At 33.8% G+C, this 22,506-nt stretch overlaps 1 protein-coding gene across 1 annotated transcript in view; it reads right to left on the reverse strand.

Moving 5' to 3' along the window:
• The window catches only part of DENND4C (DENN domain containing 4C), a 121,402-nt gene that overhangs the window by 58,488 nt on the left and 40,408 nt on the right, over positions 1-22,506 (reverse strand). The window contains 7 exon segments of the mRNA XM_043997704.1: positions 621-839; positions 3,468-3,568; positions 5,298-5,473; positions 8,792-8,936; positions 10,112-10,170; positions 18,696-18,762; positions 21,335-21,573. Coding sequence (XP_043853639.1) covers positions 621-839; positions 3,468-3,568; positions 5,298-5,473; positions 8,792-8,936; positions 10,112-10,170; positions 18,696-18,762; positions 21,335-21,573 — 1,006 coding nt within the window.

The raw sequence follows: 22,506 nt of genomic DNA on the forward strand, positions 1-22,506 counted from the left end.
AAATTATGAACTATTTATTTACACTATCTATTGTATATTTAAACATTCATCTTAATTATCTAGAATTGTTTCCCTTCAAAGGCTTCATTCCAGAATTTTAAAATCCTGATTAGAAAATCTAAGAAAAATGTAGTATAAAGATAAAATTAGGGGCAGCTAGGTGGCGCAGTAGATAGAGCACTGGCCCTGGATTCAGGAGGACCTGAGTTCAAATCTGACCTCAGACACTTAACATTTACTAGGTGTGACCCTAGGCAAGTCACTTAACCCCAACTTACTCACCCCCCCAAAAAAAATAAATAAATAAAATTAATCTCCCTTAAAACTCCAACCAATTGTTATGTTTATTATAATTATAAAGGTTATACTTATTGATTATATATTTATACTACTGGTTATAAGTATATATTATCTGTATATACCTAGGAGATTATAAAGTCCTTCATAGCAGAGATTGTTTTCATCTTTATATCCCCAGTGCCTAGAATATAATAGATTTTTTTAACTGAAATGCATTATGAATATAATTAAAAGACATTATTTTAGATATCATTCAGTAGGGAAGCAAAATAGAGAATTCATTCCAATGATATGGAATTGTACCATTCAACATCACTCACCTTGACGATCAAACAATGAATCTGCAGCAGTAGCTTTATTTGAAGGAGCTTCTGTGATTGGTTTGAGATATGTCCGATATCCCTTTAAAACAGAAGCCATAAAGCGTAAAAATGCCTCTTGAATTTCCATCTCAAGTTCAGTCATTTTCTTTTGCCAGGAGAAATCTGCTTCTATTGGGGTCATCTCCACTGCTGAGCCTTCTTGTGTTTTTCTGTGAACTGCATAATGAAAAGAGAGCTTCAAATCAATCAGTATTATTAATTGCCTACTATTTGCAGGCACTGTGCCTGAAAGAAGCAAAAAAAAAAAAAAAGGTCAGGATGAAGCAATCACCATGATACACTCCCAATCTCCATCCCCTTGAACTGAATATTTCTTAGCTTTTTATTCTTCCAGATGAATCTTACTATTTTTTCTAGCTCTATAAAATAATCATTAATAATAAAGTTATTCATTGAATTTCTCTACCTTTTAATCATGTGATCGTTTGAGTGGTCTGGCCCCAAATAAGTAAATTAATTTAGCTAGAATTGTCATTTTTATTAAATTGGTTCAACCTACCCATGAGCAATTAGTATTTCTCCAATTGTTTAAATCTGTCTTTATTTCTGCGAAAAAACATTTTGTCAATGTGTTCATATAATCCCTGAGTTTGTTTTGATGGGTAGACTCCCAAGTATTTTATATTGTCTATTGTTATTTTAAATGGAATTTCTTTTTCTATCTCTTGCTGCTGGGTTTGGTTGGTGATATATAGAAATGCTGAATGTTTATGTGGGTTCATTTTATATCCTGCAATGTTGCTGAAGTTGCTGATTGTTTTAACTCGTTTTTTAGTTGATTCTCTAGGAATACTATCATATCAACATCAAAGAATGATAGTTTCCTCATTGCCTATTTTTATTTCTTCAATTTCTTTTTCTCGTCTTATTGCTATAGCTAACATTTCTAGCTATATAACAATGGTGATAATGAACAGTCTTGCTTCATTCCAGATCTTATTGGGAAGACTTATAGCTTATCCTTATTACTATAATGCTTGATTTTAGATAGACACTACCAATCATTTTTTTATTTTATTTTATTATTTTATTTTATTTTATTTGTTTGTTTGTTTATTTATTTATTTATGGGTTTTGTTTTTTGTTGGTTTTTTTGGCGGGGAAATGAGGGTAAAGTGATTTGCCCAGTCACACAGCTAGTAAGTGTCAAGTGTCTGAGGCTGGATTTGAACTCAGGTCGTCCTGAATCCAGGGCCAATGCTTTATCCACTGTGCCACCTAGCTGCCCCATACTACTTGTCATTTTAATAAAGGTTCCATTGATTCCTATGCTTTCTAGTAGTTTTAAGAGGAACAGGTGTTATATTTTGTCAAATACTTTTTTTCTGCATCTGTCGATATAGCTCTTGGGATAAGAACTTGCTAGGAAAATTGGAAAGCAGTTTGGCAGAAACTAGACATAGACCAACATCTCACACTGTATACCAAGATAAGTTCAAAATAGATAAATTATTTGGATATGAAAGGTGATAATCATAAGTAAATTAGGGGAGTGTGGAAAAAATGTACCTGTAAAATTTTGATTACATTTTGATTACATGAAATAAAAAAGATTTTGTACAAACAAAACTAATACAGCCAAAATTAGAAAGAAAAAACAAAACAGGGATGGGGGGTTATAGCAAGTTTCTCTGATAAAGGTCTCAATTCTCTATGAACTGAGCTCAATTTCTAAAAATAAGAGCCATTCCCCAATTGACAAATGGTCAAAAGATATTAGCAAGCAGTTTTCAGACAATAAAATCAAAGCTATCAACAGTAACATGAAAAAATGCTCTAAATCACTACTGATTAGAAAAATACAAATTAAAACAACTCTGAGGTCCCGCCTCACAACTATCAGATTGGCTAAAAACATGACAGAAAGGGAAAATGACAAATGATGCTGGGGATGTGGAAAAACTGGGACACCGGTACACCGTTGGTGGAACTACTAGTCTCACCATTCTGGAGAACAATTTGGAACTATACCCAAAGGGCTATGAAAATATGCATACCCTTTTTGACTCAGCAATACCACTACCAGTTCTGCATCCCAATGAGATCATAAAAAAGGAAAAAGACCCACATAGACACAAATATTTACAGAAGCTCTTTTCATGGTGGCAAAAAACTGGACATTGAAGGGATGCCTATAAAGTGAAGAAGGGCTGAACAAATTGTGGTATATGATTGTGATGAAATACTATTGTGCTATAAGAAATGATAAGCAAGGTGGTTTCAGAAAAACATGGAAACATTTATATGAACTGATGCAAAGTGAAGTGAATAGAAACAGGATAACAATGTACACAGTAATAGCAATAGTAATGATGATCAACTGTGAAAGACTTAGCTACTCTGATCAAGACAATGATCCAAAGCAGTTCCAAAGGTTCCATGATGAAAAACACTACCTCCAGAAAGAAAATCAATGCATTCCGAATCCAGACTGAAGCATACTTGAAAATAGGAGAAATAAACAGAAAAACCACCATAGCAATTATAAACAAAACTAAAAGGCTCTTTTAAAAGATTAACAAAAATCCACAGGCCATGAGCTAACCAAATTAAAAAGAGAAAAATTAAAAGACCAAAATAAAAAGTGAACAGGGTGAAATTTTATTCTCTTTTGAGAATAAAAATCTTAGAACATTCTACACACAATTATACAGAAGTAAAACTTATTTGTCCCAGACAGCCTCAATGTACTCCCATCAGAAAAGAGGAAAAAATTTTAATTAAAATACCTCATTATTGATTTACATACATAAGCACTTCCTTTACATGAAATATTTCACTTACCTGAAGACAACTGGGGATACAATTTCTTTAAAGTACTAAGCAAATTTTTACAGGGTTTTTTAGGAAGCTGCTTCCAATTCATGTTCTTCTTTTCATCTGATCTATATAATAAACAGAAAACATAGTAAATACAAACTGAAGTATCTTATTTCAGTCTTAGGGGTAGGATGACAGAGTGGATAATCACTGAAGAGACCAGGGTTTGAGTTTGGGCAAATTACTTAAACTCTCAGGGTACAAGGCAACACTCAGGCTATAACTCAGTAAACAGTCTTCGACCAGAATTGCTGTAGTTTAAAAAATCATCAACAGGGGCGGCTAGGTGGCGTAGTGGATAAAGCACCGGCCCTGGATTCAGGAGTTCCTGAGTTCAAATTCGGCCTCAGACACTTGACATTTACTAGCTGTGTGACCCTGGGCAAGTCACTTAACCCCATTGCCCCATTAAAAAAAAATTAATTAAAAAAAAACTAAAAATCATCAACAGTCCCATCTGATAATAGACCTTTCTATCAGTATGTTAATAAAAACTGTGGCACAGTAAATTGAGGAAAAAAACTAAAGGCAGACTTGAAAACAAATGTGAAAATGAAACATCCACCTTCCTTAAAAAAAAAAAAACAACACACATACATACACACATGAAAAGTATATCTTAAGTATCAAGATCAATGATGATCTGCATGTAGCAAGGACTTATGCCCCAGAACAAGAATTCTCATCAAACATTGTTTTGTTTTTCTTCCTTTGGCTAAGTCTTTAGCAAGCAAGAACAATATAACAAGTCTTCCAAGGTGGACTTTCAACCCTTTCAGAAGGTATGTGTTAACCTTCTGTCACTTAAAACAAGGAAAAGCAAGTAACTTAGTTTTGCATATGTGATCAAAAACATGTACATATAATCTCTTTGATTAAGGCCTCCATATAATTCTGGTTCTTGCTCTTTCATGTCTTAAATAGGGTAATATTGGTTTTCTTATCTGAATTTCATACTTAATACTGATTCCTAGATTTTTATTTCAACATGAAAAAGCTTTGGATATACAGTAAAAGACTATGAAGTCCTGGCTGCCAACACTAACTAGCTATGTGAATATAAGCATGTCATCTTAGATCCATTAACAAGTTAGAAAGGCTGGATGACCTTTTTAAATCCAAAAACCCATCTCTCAGTTCCACAATTGCACAGCAAAATTCTAAACACAACACGTGATTTACCTATGCCTAACTGAACTTGGCAAAAAAAAAATTTTCACCAGAAAACAAATATTCTTATATGACTCACCACATTTGAAAGGTCAAGCCAGTATTTAAAGGCAAGAAAAACATAATCAGAAAACATGAAAGCATTTGTAACTGGTACTTTACAAAAACTACATATATCAGCTTCTATTTGCTAAATCTTACAAACCTAAGTACTGATACCAATGGGAAAAATATTAAAGAGACTGGAATATACAAATAATCCAAAATAACTGTGGGAAATAAATGAAATTTTGTCATTTGAAACTTGCAGGATAAAATAGAAAACAGTTAAAATTATTAGTGCCTCTCAAAGGGGGTTGAGGGGAGGAGGAAAAGGGAGGTAGAAGGAAAAGAATAAAAATCTTGACCTTGAATTCAGCTCTGAAAAATAATCTATTCCACTTCTTTTGAAAAAATAAGAAAAAATGAAAAATTTCCAGGCACTGTTCATTACATTTCTTCCTTTTCAAAAATTATTTAAATGGATTTTTATTGATCTTTAAAAATTTTTACATTAACTACTATTTTATCAGATACTCGTCAGAGTTCTAAGTAATGCAGAAAAGTGTTTAAAAATAAACTTACATATATACCATATTTGTATCCAAGTCAATGCAAACAACATCCTGTGGTGGATCATAGAGATCAAAGTATCTTGAGTCAACTCCAACTATAAATGGTAAGGGAGCACTGAGCACTCCTGCCAAAGAGAGAGGACAGAGGGGAATATACGGACACTGCCACTGAAATGGAAAGATCATCTGTAAAAAAACAAAGTGTAGTAGAAACAAATATGAAACTTTACAGCAAAAAATGGACACCTTATACATCACTAATTTATATTACTTCAATAAAATGAAGAGGTGTAAATTAAAGTCCCCTCTCATATCACCTGAGAACGTAATCGTTTCATTTCAAAAAGCAATCTGACTAGAATTTCTAATAATAAAGCAACTTACTATGGAACTGCATGACTAAAATAATTACTATTAAACAGTTACTATTATTACTAGTGGAATACAAATACCAAGTGATTTTTTGAATATTTCTCCTCCTTCTATCTTTGATATCCTGTGCATTTCCATTATTTAGACAGAAGAGCTAAAGCAAAAAGAATTAATTACAGATAGGGATTCAATAAAAGAAAACCTTAGGTTAATTTTATCAACCAACTTATCCTCTTCTCAAGTAAAATTCTATAACTGAAAATACTCAAAAGGTTAAAAAAAAATTTGGCAAAATTTTAATCAATTGAAAGTTTCAACAAAAATAACTTTAAATAAAGCCTGACCACAGAGTAATATCCCAAAGACATAGATTTCCGAGGAGTAGAGCAAGATGACCTCTATTTTCAAATATAATTTCAAAACAATATTTTATTTTTTCCAATTTCATGTAAAGACAATTGTAAACATTCATATATTTTTTTAAATTTTGAGTTCCAAATTCTCTCCCTCCCTCCCCAAAACAGTAAGCAATTTGATATAGGTTAGGTATGTGCGATCATGTAAAACACATTTCCAGAATGATCATATTGTGAAAGAAGAAACAGACCAAAAGGAAAACACCATGAAAAAAAATAAAGGAAGTAAAAACAGTATGCCTCGATCTGCATTCAGACTCCATCAGTTCTTTCTCTGGATGTACGTTTTCCATCATAAGACTTTGAGAATTGTCTTAGATCCCTGTGTTGCTGAGAAGAGCTAAATAATTCATAATTGATCATGCACAACGTTGCTGTGATTGTGTACAGTGTTCATCTGATTCTGCTCACTTCAATTTGCATCAATTCATTCATATAAGTCCAGGTTTTTCTGAAATCTTCCTGCTCATCATTTCTTACAGCACAACAGTATTCCATTACAGTCATATACTACAACAGGTTTAGCCATTCCCCAAATGATGGACATCCCCTCAATTTCTAATTCTTTGCCACCACAAAGAGTTGCTAAAAATACTTTTGTATATGTAGGTCCTTTCCCTTTTTTTATGATCTCCTTGGGATACAGACCTAGTAATGGTATTGCTGGATCAAAGGGCATGCACAGAATGAGTTTATGATTTTGAGAATGATGCTAGATAGGAGATGGGGCTATTAATGATGGATGAGGTAAGTAGAGTATCAAAGTACCTAAAGGAGAGACCCAAAAAAAAAGGGGCTATGCAAGCATATATCCCAAGAAGTCTTTAACAAAAGAAAGGCTCCATATGCAGCAAAATATTGATAGCAGCACTGACTGTGGTAGCAAAAAACTGGAAACAAAACAGATGCCCATGCAATGGGAAAAAGCTAAACAAGTCATATTATATGAATATAATATATGGAATAGTATGCATTGTAAGAAAGAATCAATATGAAATATTCATATAAGCAAGAAAAGATTTATATAAACTGATGCAAAGTGATGAGAGCTTAAAATATATACACTATATATATACACACACACACATACACACAATGTATATATTTTTGAGTTCTCACATCATTTTACATCAGCTTATATAAATCTTTTCATTAAGGTTTTTATTATTTTGTGATATATATTCCATATGTATACATATAAAATCACAATAAAAACCTGAATTGTGCAAAATAATGAACAAATCTGTCACCCAAGAAGAGATATGAGAAAACATTTAAAACATTTCCCCACCACAGGTGTGAAATACTACACAAAATGTCAGGTTTTTGTCAATATGTTTTTGTTGATTTGTTTTTTTCTCCTCGTGTGTGTGTGTGTGTGTGTGTGTGTGTGTGTGTGTGTAAATTTTTTGTTTACAGGGGATGGCTCCCTAGGAGTAAGGAGGGAGAGGATCTATAAAAACAAAAGGCATCAGTAAAAATATATGTATTTTTTAAAGTGCTGTGAAAAAAATCCAAGGACAGAAGGATCACTTTTTGACTTGAAAAAGGAGAATGGAAGACCAAAGGGCAATAGTGACATTTAAGCTGGGACTGAAAGAATCAACCAAAAGAAAATGGGCACTAAAAGAATGTAGAAGAATCTAATTTTCAAGGAATGCACAAGTCTTAGTAATGGATGACAAACACTAAAGAAATATCTTTAATGGATTGGAAGTATAACTTTTTTTATGACTACCACAAATTGCTCCTCTCTACTTATCTGAATTCTATTTTTCCTTTATCATTTAGCTCAAGTTCTATTTCCTCCAAGAAGCCTTTTCCAGTTACCCAAACACAGTGATTTCTTCTTCCATTAAATCCTACACTAGTACATTCTTAAAGGAGTCACATCATATGCTGCCTTGTATGCGTGTATGTGTATATATGTGTATATGCACATACCTTATTGCCCTGTCCAAGTTGTAAACTCCTAAAAGGCAGAATTCTTGCCTTATGTTTTTTTTTTTATTCTCCACAGTTCATCACAGATTTTAAGAGTTAGATGGGACCTTAGAGAACAGCTAGCACATTTTACAGATGAAACTTGAGTTAAAAGAAGTGATATTCCTTACGGAAGAGCATAAGACAGCTAAAGCATTTATTAAGTACCTACTATGGAAATTGTGCTAAACTATAAGTGGCAAAGAAAGGACTAGAATCCAGCTGGATTTGACAATAACTTCTGACTATTTTCTACTGCACCATGATGTCCCTTTGACTCCAGTATAAAAGGTAATCAGTAATTACTTACTATTATTGTTTATTACTAAAATTCCACATATAACCACTAATTTTAACTAATTTCCAGTTGGAAGAAGAAACTATGTAATTAACTGACATGGTTAAAAGAGACTTAGTTTGGCCAATGTTAAATAAATATATGGACTTGTTGCTTTCTAAATATCTCAAAAAAATAGGAACAGTAACACTGAAAAATTAACCTCTCTTTCCTTCCCCCTCCCCTTCCCCCGATCTCACACATGCCAAACTGAAAGCCTCCTTGTTTGTTTGGATTTATACTTGCCACAGGTTCGGCTTTCATACAATATATTATGGTTTCACTGAAGAGAAAGTTTTAAAATCTAAAATGATGTTTCCTTTTGGACAAGTTACTACTGAAAGACAATTATGATGCTATAATTTCTTAGAAGGGAGAATAAAGCCCAACACTTACAGCAACCACAGCTTCTGCCACCCCTGTCAACACAGCTGGTCTAAGAGAATGAAGCAGGATCTTACTTTCAAGCAGAACAAAAAGAAGCAAGGTTGCACAATTTTCAGGACCCAGATTCATCAACAATGTGCTGAAGTCGGCTCCACTGGAAAAAATTAAAAATAAAAAAGATTGAAAATAGTTAAATTAAATAAACACTTTAAACAACTTAATTTAAACACAAAAACATTTGGCACTTTAATTTATTTTAGAATCCTGAGGTACAGCACTAATCTCCTGGAAATAAACAATTTAATAAAATAGGATCTATTTTGATGCCAATATATGACACAAAATGTATATACATAGATAGCATTTAGGTATTTGCTTAAAAGCAAATTTTATTCTTAATGATCACTATTTTAAAATATTTATATGGCAGGCTTAATCAGGGATTTCTAACTGATATTTGTATCCATCACTCCCATTGTAAAAAAGCTAAATTTATTATTCTTACTTCCTTATGATGTTATTAATGATAAAAAATAAATTTGCTTGTGGCATTAAGTACAAATGACAAAATTAAGAACAAGGCTTAAATTCTAACTTTTTGCCCTCCAAAAGAAACAAGGGTTGGGGAGAGGAAAGGAAATCTTCAAAAAGATTGTTATAATTGGTAAGGTTTTTGTATTAAACATTATTTTCTAGATTATCATAAGTTGCAAAAATTATACTTTTGACCTTAATGTTATAACCCAAGTTATACTGAAAACTGGTATAACAATACAAATATATTAAAAGCCAAGTTATAAATCTGCATCTTGGGTGACAAAGAGTTTATGTCCCATTTTGAGCCCCTAATTACATGATTTTTGTTGTGTGTATTTATTTCTAAGTAAAGATAATACTGTTCATCAACACTTGTCCTGAGAAAGGAGACAGTGAAGGAAGGGGCAGATTTTAGGAGTGGCTCATAATCCAGAGATGGCTTCATATAATATATATTCTGACTAAAGAAATGAGACATATCTGTAAGTCACATTAAAAATCAGTCATATTACTTGTCATAACATATACATGGGCAAATTTTATGGGAAGCAGCAGGTTTATCAGAACAGCCATGGGAAAAAAAATCGCTAGTTTTTGTTCTTATGCCCATGATTCAATTCATATAACAATTATGTCGCATAACTGAAATGCTGTCATAAGAAGACTGGTAATTTAACCCCTTTTTGATGGTTTTACAGATAAGTATTTAACTTACTTAACCTAGTGCTTAAAACATTAAGACTTTGCCTTCTGATTAGTGAGTGATACATAATTTGAAATATTATTAATTACCTTAGTGGTAAAGGTGTAAAAACCGGCTGGGACAATATTAATGCATCATGGACTGATAGCTGTGAAAAAGCAAGACAATATCTGAATTGGCAAAGCCAACCTCATAAACTAAATATTTACATTTAAATTAAACAGTTTGCCAATATAACAGGCAGGAAGGTGGAGTCAAGGTGAAGCATCTATCATAGGAAGAACAGTATTTATTCATCTTATTAAAACAGACTGAGGATCCAAATGTACAATGAGGTTATTTTGTCTTGGAGGGAGGGTAATAGAAGAGGATGAAGTGGCAAAACAAGGAAAAAGAATTTGGATTAAAAGGTTCTAATGAAATGAGAAGGTGCACAGTAGGGGAGAAAAGTTCCCAAAGGAGGTGACAAGAGCTACTAATGACAAAGAAATAAAGGACTGAGGATTTTGCACCTGAAAGGCATGCAAAGAAGGTTAATTTGGCAGTGGCATGTTTGTAAAGACATATTTGTCTCTGAACCAGAGCCAGGGAATTATGATCTCTGCTCAAAGTTTAAGCTCCACGTAGGAGAGAAGGGAAAGGGGCTCAAAGAACATTTTCCCATTCTACAGGTTATTAAGGAGAATGAAGCGTTTCTTCAAATAAACAAAATGAAAAACACTTCAATATGAAAACAAGTAAAGAAGCATAGGAGAATCCTGACGTAAGTGAGATAGTTAAGAGGTTAAAAAAAAAAAAGTAACATAGGAAGTCTTTCCTGATACACCAGGCAGTCAGTGCCACCCCCACACATGTATCTTTTGCTTTCTTCTATATACACTGTGTCTGTTTACATATTATCTCCCTTTAGAATGTTTCTCCTTGAAGGCAAGAATTAGCTATTACTTCTATCTCCAGCCCTTAGTTCAGCATCAGATACATACTAAGCACTTTAAAATAACAAAAAAATTGCCAAATGAAGTAAAAGGATAGCAACAAAGAAAAGAGAGGAAAGGAAAGAAACCCTCACAGGAAAAGTCTCTAGCAAAATTGAAAGATCTAAAGACACGAGTAGGCAAGAAAGAAGTCCAATATAAGAACCAATACTGTAGGGGAAACGGATTTGAGTGGAACTCTCCAAATCAAAAAAGAAAACTGCAACAATAACTATACCTGAAGAAGAGTGAATGGACATACTTGAAAGAAGTTTCATAGTGTTTTAGAATCACGAGGTATAAAAGAATATAGGACATTCACAAAATGGGAAATACGATGACTTGAAGGAAAAAAATTCAAGCCAATGATCATAAGAGGCAAGTAGGAAAGGTGGTGAAAAATCTCAGTGGAGCAGTAATCTCTGTGAGGAATAGATGCAATATCAAGAAGATAGTTAAAAACGGAGAGGGGGAAAAAAGCATAATAAAAAGACAGATTCAACTGAACAACAATTTTTAAGCACCTATTATGTGAAAAGCGCCATATGCAATGCTGAGGATACAAAGATAAAAATCAAAAGTCCCAGTCCTTAAGGATTATTAGAAGAATATATATAACATACAAAAATATAGTAAAAGGAAAGCTTAAGAATCAAAGACAAAAATGAAACAACCCTGGCTATCAAAAATCTTCCATTCTATTGATGAATACAACACTAATAGGTTAGAGAGATAATATTATAATATGTGATAAAGAAAATACATAAATATGTATATGCATAATAAAAGCAAGAAAAATACAAAGGCAATTCAGGAGGAAGGGCATGAGCAGCTGTGGAATCAGGAAGGGCTTTGTGTAGGAGGCAGTACCCAAAATGATGTTTCTAGCCCAGCAAGAAAGCTAGCCCAGCAAGACAATCTGAGAATTATTGGTCTCCCCAAAAAAATATGAAGGGAGAAAAAAGAGCCGAAACATATTGCCAGAAATCATCTAAGAAAAAATGGGAGTAGAAAAAGAGCAGTCTCCAAACTGACAATCCATAAAATGTCAAAGGAGAACACTCAATTTAACAACCAAAGATTACAGTCACCAAATTACAGGTATTCACAATCAAAAGGGCAAAGTACAAAATTTTGTAAACAACCAGCAGAAAGTAATTTTCAAATAAAGAGGGACAAACTTGAATAATGCAAAAATACTTTACCAGGATGAGAAAAGAGGCCAGAATGAAATGTCCAAAAGGAAAGGAAAAGCTCAAGTATCAACAATCCTGCCTTCTCAAGCTACAGTTCTGAATTACTTCCATCTTCATCTTCAAGTCCAACACTGATAAGCATGATAGCAGATAAGGTGACTAAGGACTTTCCCCTTCCCCAACTCCCCACAGTTGAGTTCCTATTAGCTGTTAGACACGAAATGACCCCACCCACACCAACCACACCTCTAGAAAGCTAACACAGAGCCCCATTACACTCTTTACCTTGACTATCTAACCCTTTAACAACAGCCACTTGGCAAGAACCATCTGCTCTGCCAAAGCTTTCTAAGAAAGGAAAGAAACAAACAGCATTTACTACATATTTGCTATGTGCCAAGCACATAGTAAATGGGCCTTGCCCATTTACTCTGATGACTTGCCTGCCACATCCTTAATAACACCTGGTGTTTTTTCTCCCTCAATTAGAACGTGAACTCTTTGAAATTAGAAGCTGGGGCAGCTAGGTGGTGCAGTGGATAGAACACCGGCCCTGGAGTCAGGAGGACCTCAGTTCAAATCCGGCCTCAGACACTTGACACTTACTAGCTGTGTGACCCTAGGCAAGTCACTTAACCCCAATTGCCCCACCCCCCCCAAAAAGTAGGTGCTAACTCCTTTTTTGTATTGGTATACCCAGAGTTTAGTACACAGTAAGCACTTAATCAATGCTTTTCCATTATATTCCATTCCATTCGTGGTTTTTTGGTGAGGCAATTGGGGTTAAGTGACTTGCCCAGGGTCACACAGCTAGTAAGTGTTAAGTGTCTGAGGCAGAATTTGAACTCAGGTCCTCCTGACTCCAGGGCCGGTGCTCTATCCACTGCACCACCTAGCTGTCCCATTCCATTTGTTTTTGAGAGCTAGAGGAAATGGCATAACCATGCTCCCTATTTCTATATGCAAATGCATATTATCTAGTCTCAAGTGGGCTCTTCTACTTAACTGATTCTCAAATGGGCAATTCTACTTAACTGATTCTATTTCAATCTCCACAAAAACTTTTCCAAGGCTTCTTTTTTGTTCTATCCTCAAAACATCCCATAAGACTCCCAGTCTCTGAGCTGATGACCTCACCTCAATCACCAGCAAAAAATATTGTGCCCATTTTCTCCTCATCTCAAATATCCCTGACACCATCCACCATTATTTCCTCCTTTACTCTAGTCTACAATGGAGAGATGGACCTTCTCATTCATTGCCAAGATCAAGCCCTCAACACCTGCAGCTGGATCACACATGACTCCCATCTTCTCAATCTGCCCCTAGCCATCCCCACTTGCTCTCTGATCTTGAAACTCACTCTATAAATTACTTCTCTGCTGCCTACAAACATGTCCCCTATCCTTAAAAAACCCTCATGAAATACTACCATCCTTGCTAACTATAGTAGTAGACCTCTCCTCCCTTTCTTAGCTAACCTATATGATAAAGTCATCTACAATTGGTATCTGATTTTCTAATCTACAAGTTCACTAAACTAATGAAATCATAAATAAAGTTTCCTATTCCACAGGATTCATATAAATGAAAAATTGGGGGCAGCTAGGTGGCACAGTGGATAAAGCACTGGCCCTGGATTCGGGAGGATTTGAGTTCAAATCCGGCCTCAGACATTTGACACTTACTAGCTGTGTGACCCTGGGCAAGTCGATTAACCCTCATTGCCCCGCAAAAAATAAAATAAATGAAAAATGAATGGCTGGAATTAAAACTGTTTAGGTTTCATGTGACTCCTTAAAAACCTAAATCCAAATCATTATTTCATAATGGCAAACTTATAACACTGGGAAAGACAAGTAAATTACATGTGATTAAAAGTAGCTAAGATAATTAAACAATTTCAATAGTAAATACAAATGCAGTACAGTAATCAAAATTCTTAAAGACTGAAACAAAACAAAGGCCTCAAGAGTAAGATGCTAAAGTTGCCCATAACAGTATGCACTCAGAGTTTGACAAATCCATCGTGATAATTAAGATGAAAATTACAGACATTAAGTAAATAGACAAAAAGCATCTTCAGAATGGATATTAGAAAATATTTATGTGCAAAGGTCCATGGAATTTGTACAAAAATGGATTGTATATTAAGGAACAAAGGATTCAAATGTATACAATAAGGCAGAAATCATTAAATATTGCCTTTACCAATTATAATGCAATAAAATTATAATAAAAAACACTAAAACTAAGAAAGGAAAGAAACAAACAGCATTTACTACATATTTGCTATGTGCCAAGCACATAGTAAATGGGCCTTGCCCATTTACTCTGATGACTTGCCTGCCACATCCTTAATAACACCTGGTGTTTTTTCTCCCTCAATTAGAACGTGAACTCTTTGAAAGTAGACGCTGGGGTAGCTAGGTTGTGCAGTGGATAGAACACCGGCCCTGGAGTCAGGAGGACCTGAGTTCAAATCCAGCCTCAGACACTTGACACTTACTAAAAACACTAAAACTGCTGTTGTAATTAGTGATGAAACAAATGATAGTAACAAACAAGTATACTGAAGAGAATTATAATGAAACAATATACCAGACTGTAAAAGTAGCCAGTATAGTTCTTAGGGGGAAAAAATGTATGTACATGAAGGCATATCAATAAAACAGAAAAAAACAAGTTGACAAAGCATGCAATTAAAAAAAAATAGAAAATCCCTTCCCATTATATTCATATACTATAATTATACCCTAAGAAAAATTTTTAAAAGGATGGATTCAGAGAAACCTGTAAAAACTCTTATAAACTGAGTGATAAAAGAGGAAAAAATCATACATTTATATAGTAACAACTTTGTAAAGACAAATGCCTCTGAAAGACTTAAATTTAGATAAGCACAATGACCAACCACAATCCACTGATAAAGAACGTTGCCAATTTCCAGACCAAGAGATGACAGACAAGATGTAGAATGAGACATACATTTTTGGAATGTGGAAATTTCTTTTGTTAGACTAAGCATATTTGGTACAAGGGTTTTCTTTTTTTGTTTTGCACTGATAGGGAGAAGTAAAAGGAAGGGAAAACACATGCCCATCCATTTAAAAAAATTAATTAAATTTAAAAACAGAAAATCAATGAAACTCAGAACAAGGACAAAGGAGAGTACAGAAATTCAAGGAAACATAAGCTGAAATGGAAAGTTAATAAAATGAATTTTAGGGGCAGCTAGGTGGTGCCATGGATAAAGCACCAGCCCAGGATTCAGGAGGACCTGAGTTCAAATCTGGCCTCAGACACTTGACACTTATTGGCTGTGTGACCCTGGGCAAGTCACTTAATCCTCATTGCTCCGCCCCCCCAAAAGAATTTTTAAAAGACTAAGAAAATTGAAAAAACAATGAACAAAACTGAAAACACTAACTAAAAGAAAAGAAATTCACAACAAATGTAGAAAGAAATAAAGAAAATGTTCAAAAAGTACCCTACTATAAATTATATGGCCACAAAATTAAAAACGTAAATAGGCACATTTCAAAAAAATCTATGCAATATAATCACAAACCTTGAATTGGAAAAGATAGTAAAAAAACGCAAAAATTCAGTACTGGAGGAGCTATGATTTGATATAATCATTTAGAACAATTAAAATATAGCTGCAAAAGGACAGAGGTTATTCAAATAAAGAGAATTAGTAAAGGAGAGGTTGGAGAGAGGAAAATATAATTTTACATTAAGAAGATATACTGAAAGATGATAAAATATGGTAACAATTAATATTGGAGGAGTTACAAAAGGATGAGTACACACTAATTTATTGTTGGTGGAGTTATAAGTTTTGCAAGCATTTTGGAAAGCAATTTGAAATTATGCTAGTAGTAAGACTAAAACGTCCATAATGTTTGAACCAGAGATTCCATTGCTGGGTCCATATCCCTAAAGAAGCCACTAAAAATGGCTTCATACACCAAAATATTTATAGCAGCATTTTCTGTGGTAGCAATAAATGGAAACAAAGTAGATGTCCATCAATTGGGGAATGACTGTGATACATGAATGTATTAGCATTCTATGCTGTAAGAAATGAGAAATGTAAAGTAAACAGAACCAAGAAAACACTATACACAATAACTAAAGCAAACGTAAATGAAAAGAACCATACAACAACAACAAAAAAGTGAGTGGAACAAAAGTATAAAGATCAAGCAGTCCTTAATAAAGAAATATAAGAGGACACTCCTAACCCAATAGTTTGTGGAGGTGAGATATCCACAGAGGCTATAAATTGCAGAATTTTCCGGTGTTAATCTATCCATTGTGTTGTTTTTTGTCTTCTTTAAAATATACTATTTGTTAAAGGGGGAATAATATTTAGAATAACTGTGATGATGTAAGAAATAGAAGACATCAATAAAAATTTATTTTAAAAAAGAAGATATATGGCAAAATCTGAGAATCTAAAGAGGGAAGCATAGTAGAGAGTACTGACCTAGAATCAATAGAGGCACAAACATAAGAGATATTTTTCACTATAGCATAGTAGAAACCAAATGGAAAGAAAGAGGAAATATGCTAAGAAGTTGAAAAAGCACAAGAATGACAGAGGGACAGTAGGGAATGAGTGATTTAAAGTATCTGGACATCTGCTGGAGTTCTGTCTCCAGCCAATAATTTCTTTAATAATTCATCTATCAAATCATAGAGAAAGCAGAGGGGAATGTCTGTTCCAGAGTTGATTCTCAGTAATGAGTAAGCAACTATTCTATCACAGAATTTATGAAAGAGAAAAGAAAAACTAAACAATCTGATACACACCCTAGATTTGGGGAGAGTAGACTTCAAAAGGTTCAAAGGACGGACAAGTAATACCTGAAAGCACTATATAAATGTCATCTAATTTTTTGTTTTTATTTTATACATCACAAACCTTAGGTTGTAACAAAAACAAAACAAAACAAAAAACCCTGAAATTTTTAAAAGACATGGGGGCGGGAGCAGCTAGGTGGCACAGTGTATAAAGCACTGGCCCTGGATTCAGGAGGACCTGAGTTCAAATCCAGCCTCAGACACTTAACACTTAAGTCACTTAACCCCAATTGCCTCACTAAAAAAACAAAAAAACAAAAACAAAACAAAATCATCTCTACTATAGTGCTCCAGCGATCTTTGATTGGCTCAGTGTTGTTTAATATTTTTATCAATGACTTAGATACATAGATTAAATTACTTATTGAATCTGTAGATGACACAAAACCAGGCAGGATAGTTTACATAATAGATAGCAGAGTCAGAATCTCAACTGCAAGATAGTGAAAAGTATCAAAACCTCATGCCATATGAGGATCAGTTAAAAAGAACTGGGGATATTAAAAAAGTGTCTCCAAATATCTGAAGAGGTGTCACACGAAGGGGATTAGACTTATTCTGCTTGGCCCCAAATGGAAATACTATAAGAAAAAGATGGAAGATGCAACAAGGTAAAGTTAGGCATGATAGATGGAAAATCATCTTAACAATTGGAGCCAGGCAAAAGCAGAACAGAATGTCTCCAGACTGTGTGGCCATCTCCTCTCTGGAGATCTTTAAGTGAAGACAGTATAAGCAACTGTAGGTTAATCGTGTAGAAGGCATTCTTGTTCGGACACCATTTGGAGTAAACTTCCTCAGGCATCCCTTCCAGCTCAGATTCTGGGCCACTATAATTCTGTCTTATGGAAATAGTTATGACATCAAGTATACCCCGTCTTGTAGTATCTCAAATGTAATCAACAGGAGTGAGTACAAAACATGTATCCAATAAATCCTTGAAGAACTATGATATTATCCATAGACTGGTTCTCACTATCATACCATGTACAATGTTTATAAAGGACTCAACAAGTTGGGTGTTTTTGTAATAGCTACTCTCTATATTAGACAGAACAAAAAAGAGAGAGACTACATTTGCTTCCTAAAGTCTAAAGAGATTTATTTTTAAAATATGGCCATATATTCCAAAGGTAATATATTCATTAGAGACTCTAACACTAAAGAACCTAAATATCCAAAATAATACAATAATATGATACCTATGTCAGAATATGAAATCTTTCTGTCTAGCTGCATTTAAATCAGAACAGGTATACATACACACACACACACACACACACACACACACACACACACACACACACACACACACAGCCAAAATGAAAAACTAAATTTAAAATTGTGTTTTTTAAAGCCTTCTATGAACTTACTTTACTCTCTTATTCTGGGTGGCATCTAATTCTAATTTACAAAGTACAGAATAAACATGAAAAAGAAAAATGAGTAGGGAGATGATACAGACAGCATTATGATGCATTGAATGCAAGACTAAATATCATTTCTTCAATAAACCCCTAAATTTCCCAAAGAAATAACTTCAATAAAGAAAAGGAAGTTGACAAGAGAAATCTGTATTTCACACCAACATCCCCCACTCCCACCCCTGCAATACACCCTTTTTCTATTACCTGAACAAGAATCCTTGGTCTTTGTGGTGATGGGAAAGGAATATTTTGCATGAAATGTGAGATGTGCCTGAAAAGAAATTCAAAACATAAGACTTCTCCCCCATATTTAGTTCATTCAATAAATTCCATTTAAACACAATAAATATTAGCTTTCACTTGTATTTCTAAGTTTCATAGTTTTAGGTGGGGACAGGGTTAATATTTGTTTCATTCAACAATCATGTAGTGAAATATAACTAAAGATAGTTATACAAAAATGGAAGATTTCATTATGGAAAAATTGCCTACTGTCCCATCCAGCAATGCCCATCCCTCAAATTTCAAAATGTTCTTAATATAAATAAATGAATTTTTAACGCATTCAAATCAATGAAACACTTGAAAATGGCATTACTGTTAAAAGAAGACTTTGTAAAGATAAATGAAAAATTATGGAATCAAAGAAATGGGACACTTTTTGGAACCTCAAGTAATTTTTTGCTTATCTTAACAACTAATTCAGTCTCTCCATAAAAATAGGGATGGCATGTATACGAGGCTTTAAAGAGCTAGATTCATGGCTTCTATAGTGTTACCACAGGGGATGGTGGCCTAAGAGTACTTAATTCAGTCTGATTTAGGGATAACAGTTACCTTGGAGTCAGAAGAACTGGATTCTAGTCCTGGCTTTACTACTATAATCTTGTACAAGCCACTTAACTTGTCTCAGTATCTCTACTTATAAAACAAGAATACTAACTTTTAAAAAATAAAACGTTTTATCTCTCGCAACACAGCTATGAATTATAGGAAAAAAGAAACTATAAAAATCCAATGAATCAAGGTTATCACCAGCATCATTATTAGTGATCAAGTTTTACTCTATATACTGATTTTTTGTGACTGCAAATACAAATCCATAATTTCTAAGAAACATGAGTTAATTATTTACTTGGGAACTCCCTGAATGATAATTACCAAGTTTTATTCCAAAGATTTTATAATTGCTATGGCTTTTTTCCATTCAGGAGGCTAAACATATCATTTTTTTTCCTTTAAAACAGAACATAAAAACAATTTTTTGTCTCACAAAACACACACGAAAATTCTTGGAGAGGAGATTAAGGTAATTCTGCCAAGTAACCCAGACGTGTATGAAAATTTACTTCCTAAGTATCAGGAAAACTAAATTTTGTAGCAAAGGAAACAGTACAAATATTCACTTGTTAGTAAACATATCAGAATTTTAAAAGAAATGAGGACATAAAAGTATATTTCCTAATATTATTAGTAATATTATCTAAAAAGGAATTAACCTTTTAAGTACTGATTTTATTGTAAATTAAGAAATCATGGGGGCAGCTAGGTGACAAAATGGATAGAGCATTGGCCCTGGATTCAGGAGGACCTGACTCTTGACACTTACTAGCTGTGTGACCCTGGGCAAGTCACTTAACCCTCATTGCTCGGCCAAAAAAAAAAAAAAGAAAGAAAGAAATCATTAAATCAGCACAATGTCAATGCACTACTGAAGCTGAGAGCAGACATGTATCAGTTTCAGGGTAGCAGAGCCAACTTTAGAGCATAAATGCAAATGCTATTTTACTCTACACTATTGCATTTTTATCTGATCTTGGAAGAGAAAATAAGAATCAAAGACTATAACAATAAAATGATTATGACAATAACAGCTTTAATAAGGCCAAAGATACTTCTAGGATCTATGACAGGACACATATATTTTATATATAATACAAAACAAATACAAAGTGCTAAGAATAAGAAATGGGATTATTTTGTAAAGATATTATACCTTTATGTAATTTTATGTAATATACTGTGATTAAAAACTTCTAAAGTAAAGGAGCTTTGATTATAAATCATAGGTAAAATATAAAGACCAGCCAGTGCTATAAACTTAACCAAAGTTGTTCAAATTTTAACTTGTTTTCCCTACCGCCCCAATCATTAATACTTTATAAAATCTCAGGACAAGAATTTTGTGCCTGTGCAGGACAAGGCACAATGAGACCATATTTTTCTGTAATGTTTATGCTTCTATTACTACTCTGAATTTTCTTCTGGATAGTTAAAATTTTCCCACTCATTAAACATATCTTTAGATATTTGAAAACAGACCAATGGAAAATATACATTACAGAAGCTATATTCTGAAGCACATATAAAAATACAGGCATATACATATATAGCATTGCATGGGTCCTTCCTTTCTAGATCTTCTCAGGCTTTACTACTTTTTTTCATTTTTTTTATCAAGATCTCAATATGTTGGGAGGTTGGGGCAGGAGGGACAAACTTTCCCTTTCTGGGGTAGCAATCTGAAGACCTAGATTTGATTCCCACTTCTGCTACTTAATATATATGTGACTTTGGGCAAGCCATTTAACTCTTATGGACATCCAAATATCTCATATATAAAAAAGGGGTTGTGGAAAGATGACCACTAAGGTCCCTTTTGGTACTAAGTTTATGGTGTTGATGAACCCTGCTTAGTTTTTATGCTAAAAATTAACAAAGAAATATAAATTTACACAGATAGGTACACACACACACACACACACACACACACACACACTCTCTCTCTCTCCTATGTTTTCAATAATAGTATCTTCACTAAAGACCCTTGAAGATATACATACTTTTCAATAGGAAGAGGATGAGGTCCGGAAACTGAAAGTTTGTAGATAAACATAAGAAATTTTCTAAAAGCTTCAAAGAAAGGCCAGCGTGAGAGTAGACAAATGCATTTGTTTGAATTGATGGATTTAGGGACCACTCTTCTTTCCACAGGTGTCAAAAGGCCCAGTTGCATAAGCTGCTTTTCTGTTAGCAGCTCCCGAGAATATGGCTCATAAAACTGGATAGCAGCACCATAGACCTAAAAGACAGTAGAATATTCATCCTATTAGGCATATAATTAATTTTGAGGTTATTAACATAAGCTAATATATTTTCTTAGATGAAGTTAATTTTAAATAAGTGGTTTTAATCCCATCTTTAATTTAATTTTCTTTATATACTCTTCTGCATATAATCCCACACTTGTAATTTTTTTTAAAAAAATACAATTAAAAATAAACAAGCAGGAAAGAATGAAAATTAATAAAGTACAAATATACTTTCATAAGATATATCCAACTAATATTTGAAGGAATACTATTTTCCTACTGACTTTACAAAAAATAATCAATCTTAGTTGGAATGCTGAGAAAATTTTGAATCCAGTATGCTTAAAAAAACCAAAACCCTACTTAAGGAACACTAACTTTTAAAAATCCCATTTTTAAAGAAAAATCTTGATAAAACAATACTTCTGATTTTTATGGCACTGTGATAAATAAATGAACTTAAACATATTAAATGCTTGTTATGTGCTAAGCATTATGCTAAGTGACAAAAATACAAAAACAATAATATTTCAAAAAGCTCATATTTCTAGTTGAGGGAGACAATAAGTATAGAAATGTTCAACTTTGGCATGGATAGAAAAGCCTGGTGAATCTTCAGATTGAGTTTCAGAGAAAATGGAAAGATCTAGTGCTTCAGCGGGCACAGCAGAGAAGTAGCTTGCAAAGCAGCTTGCAAGACTAACAACGCATTCCTTTACCCATCAGAAGTTCATAGTTTTATAGTTCATTATTGAAGAGGGAGGCCAACCACTCCATCATCAATTTTGTCTCCTGACAACTGTAGACAGGCTCATAGGGTAGCATCAACTCTATTCAATCCCACAGTCCCAGGGGGGAAATGGGCCAGGACTGTCCTAGGTATTATCACTACAGGTAAATCTACCCCATTATTAGCCAGCAGC

The sequence above is a fragment of the Dromiciops gliroides genome, chromosome 1 (genome assembly GCF_019393635.1).
Source record: "Dromiciops gliroides isolate mDroGli1 chromosome 1, mDroGli1.pri, whole genome shotgun sequence".
NCBI classification, from domain to species: Eukaryota; Metazoa; Chordata; class Mammalia; order Microbiotheria; family Microbiotheriidae; genus Dromiciops; species Dromiciops gliroides.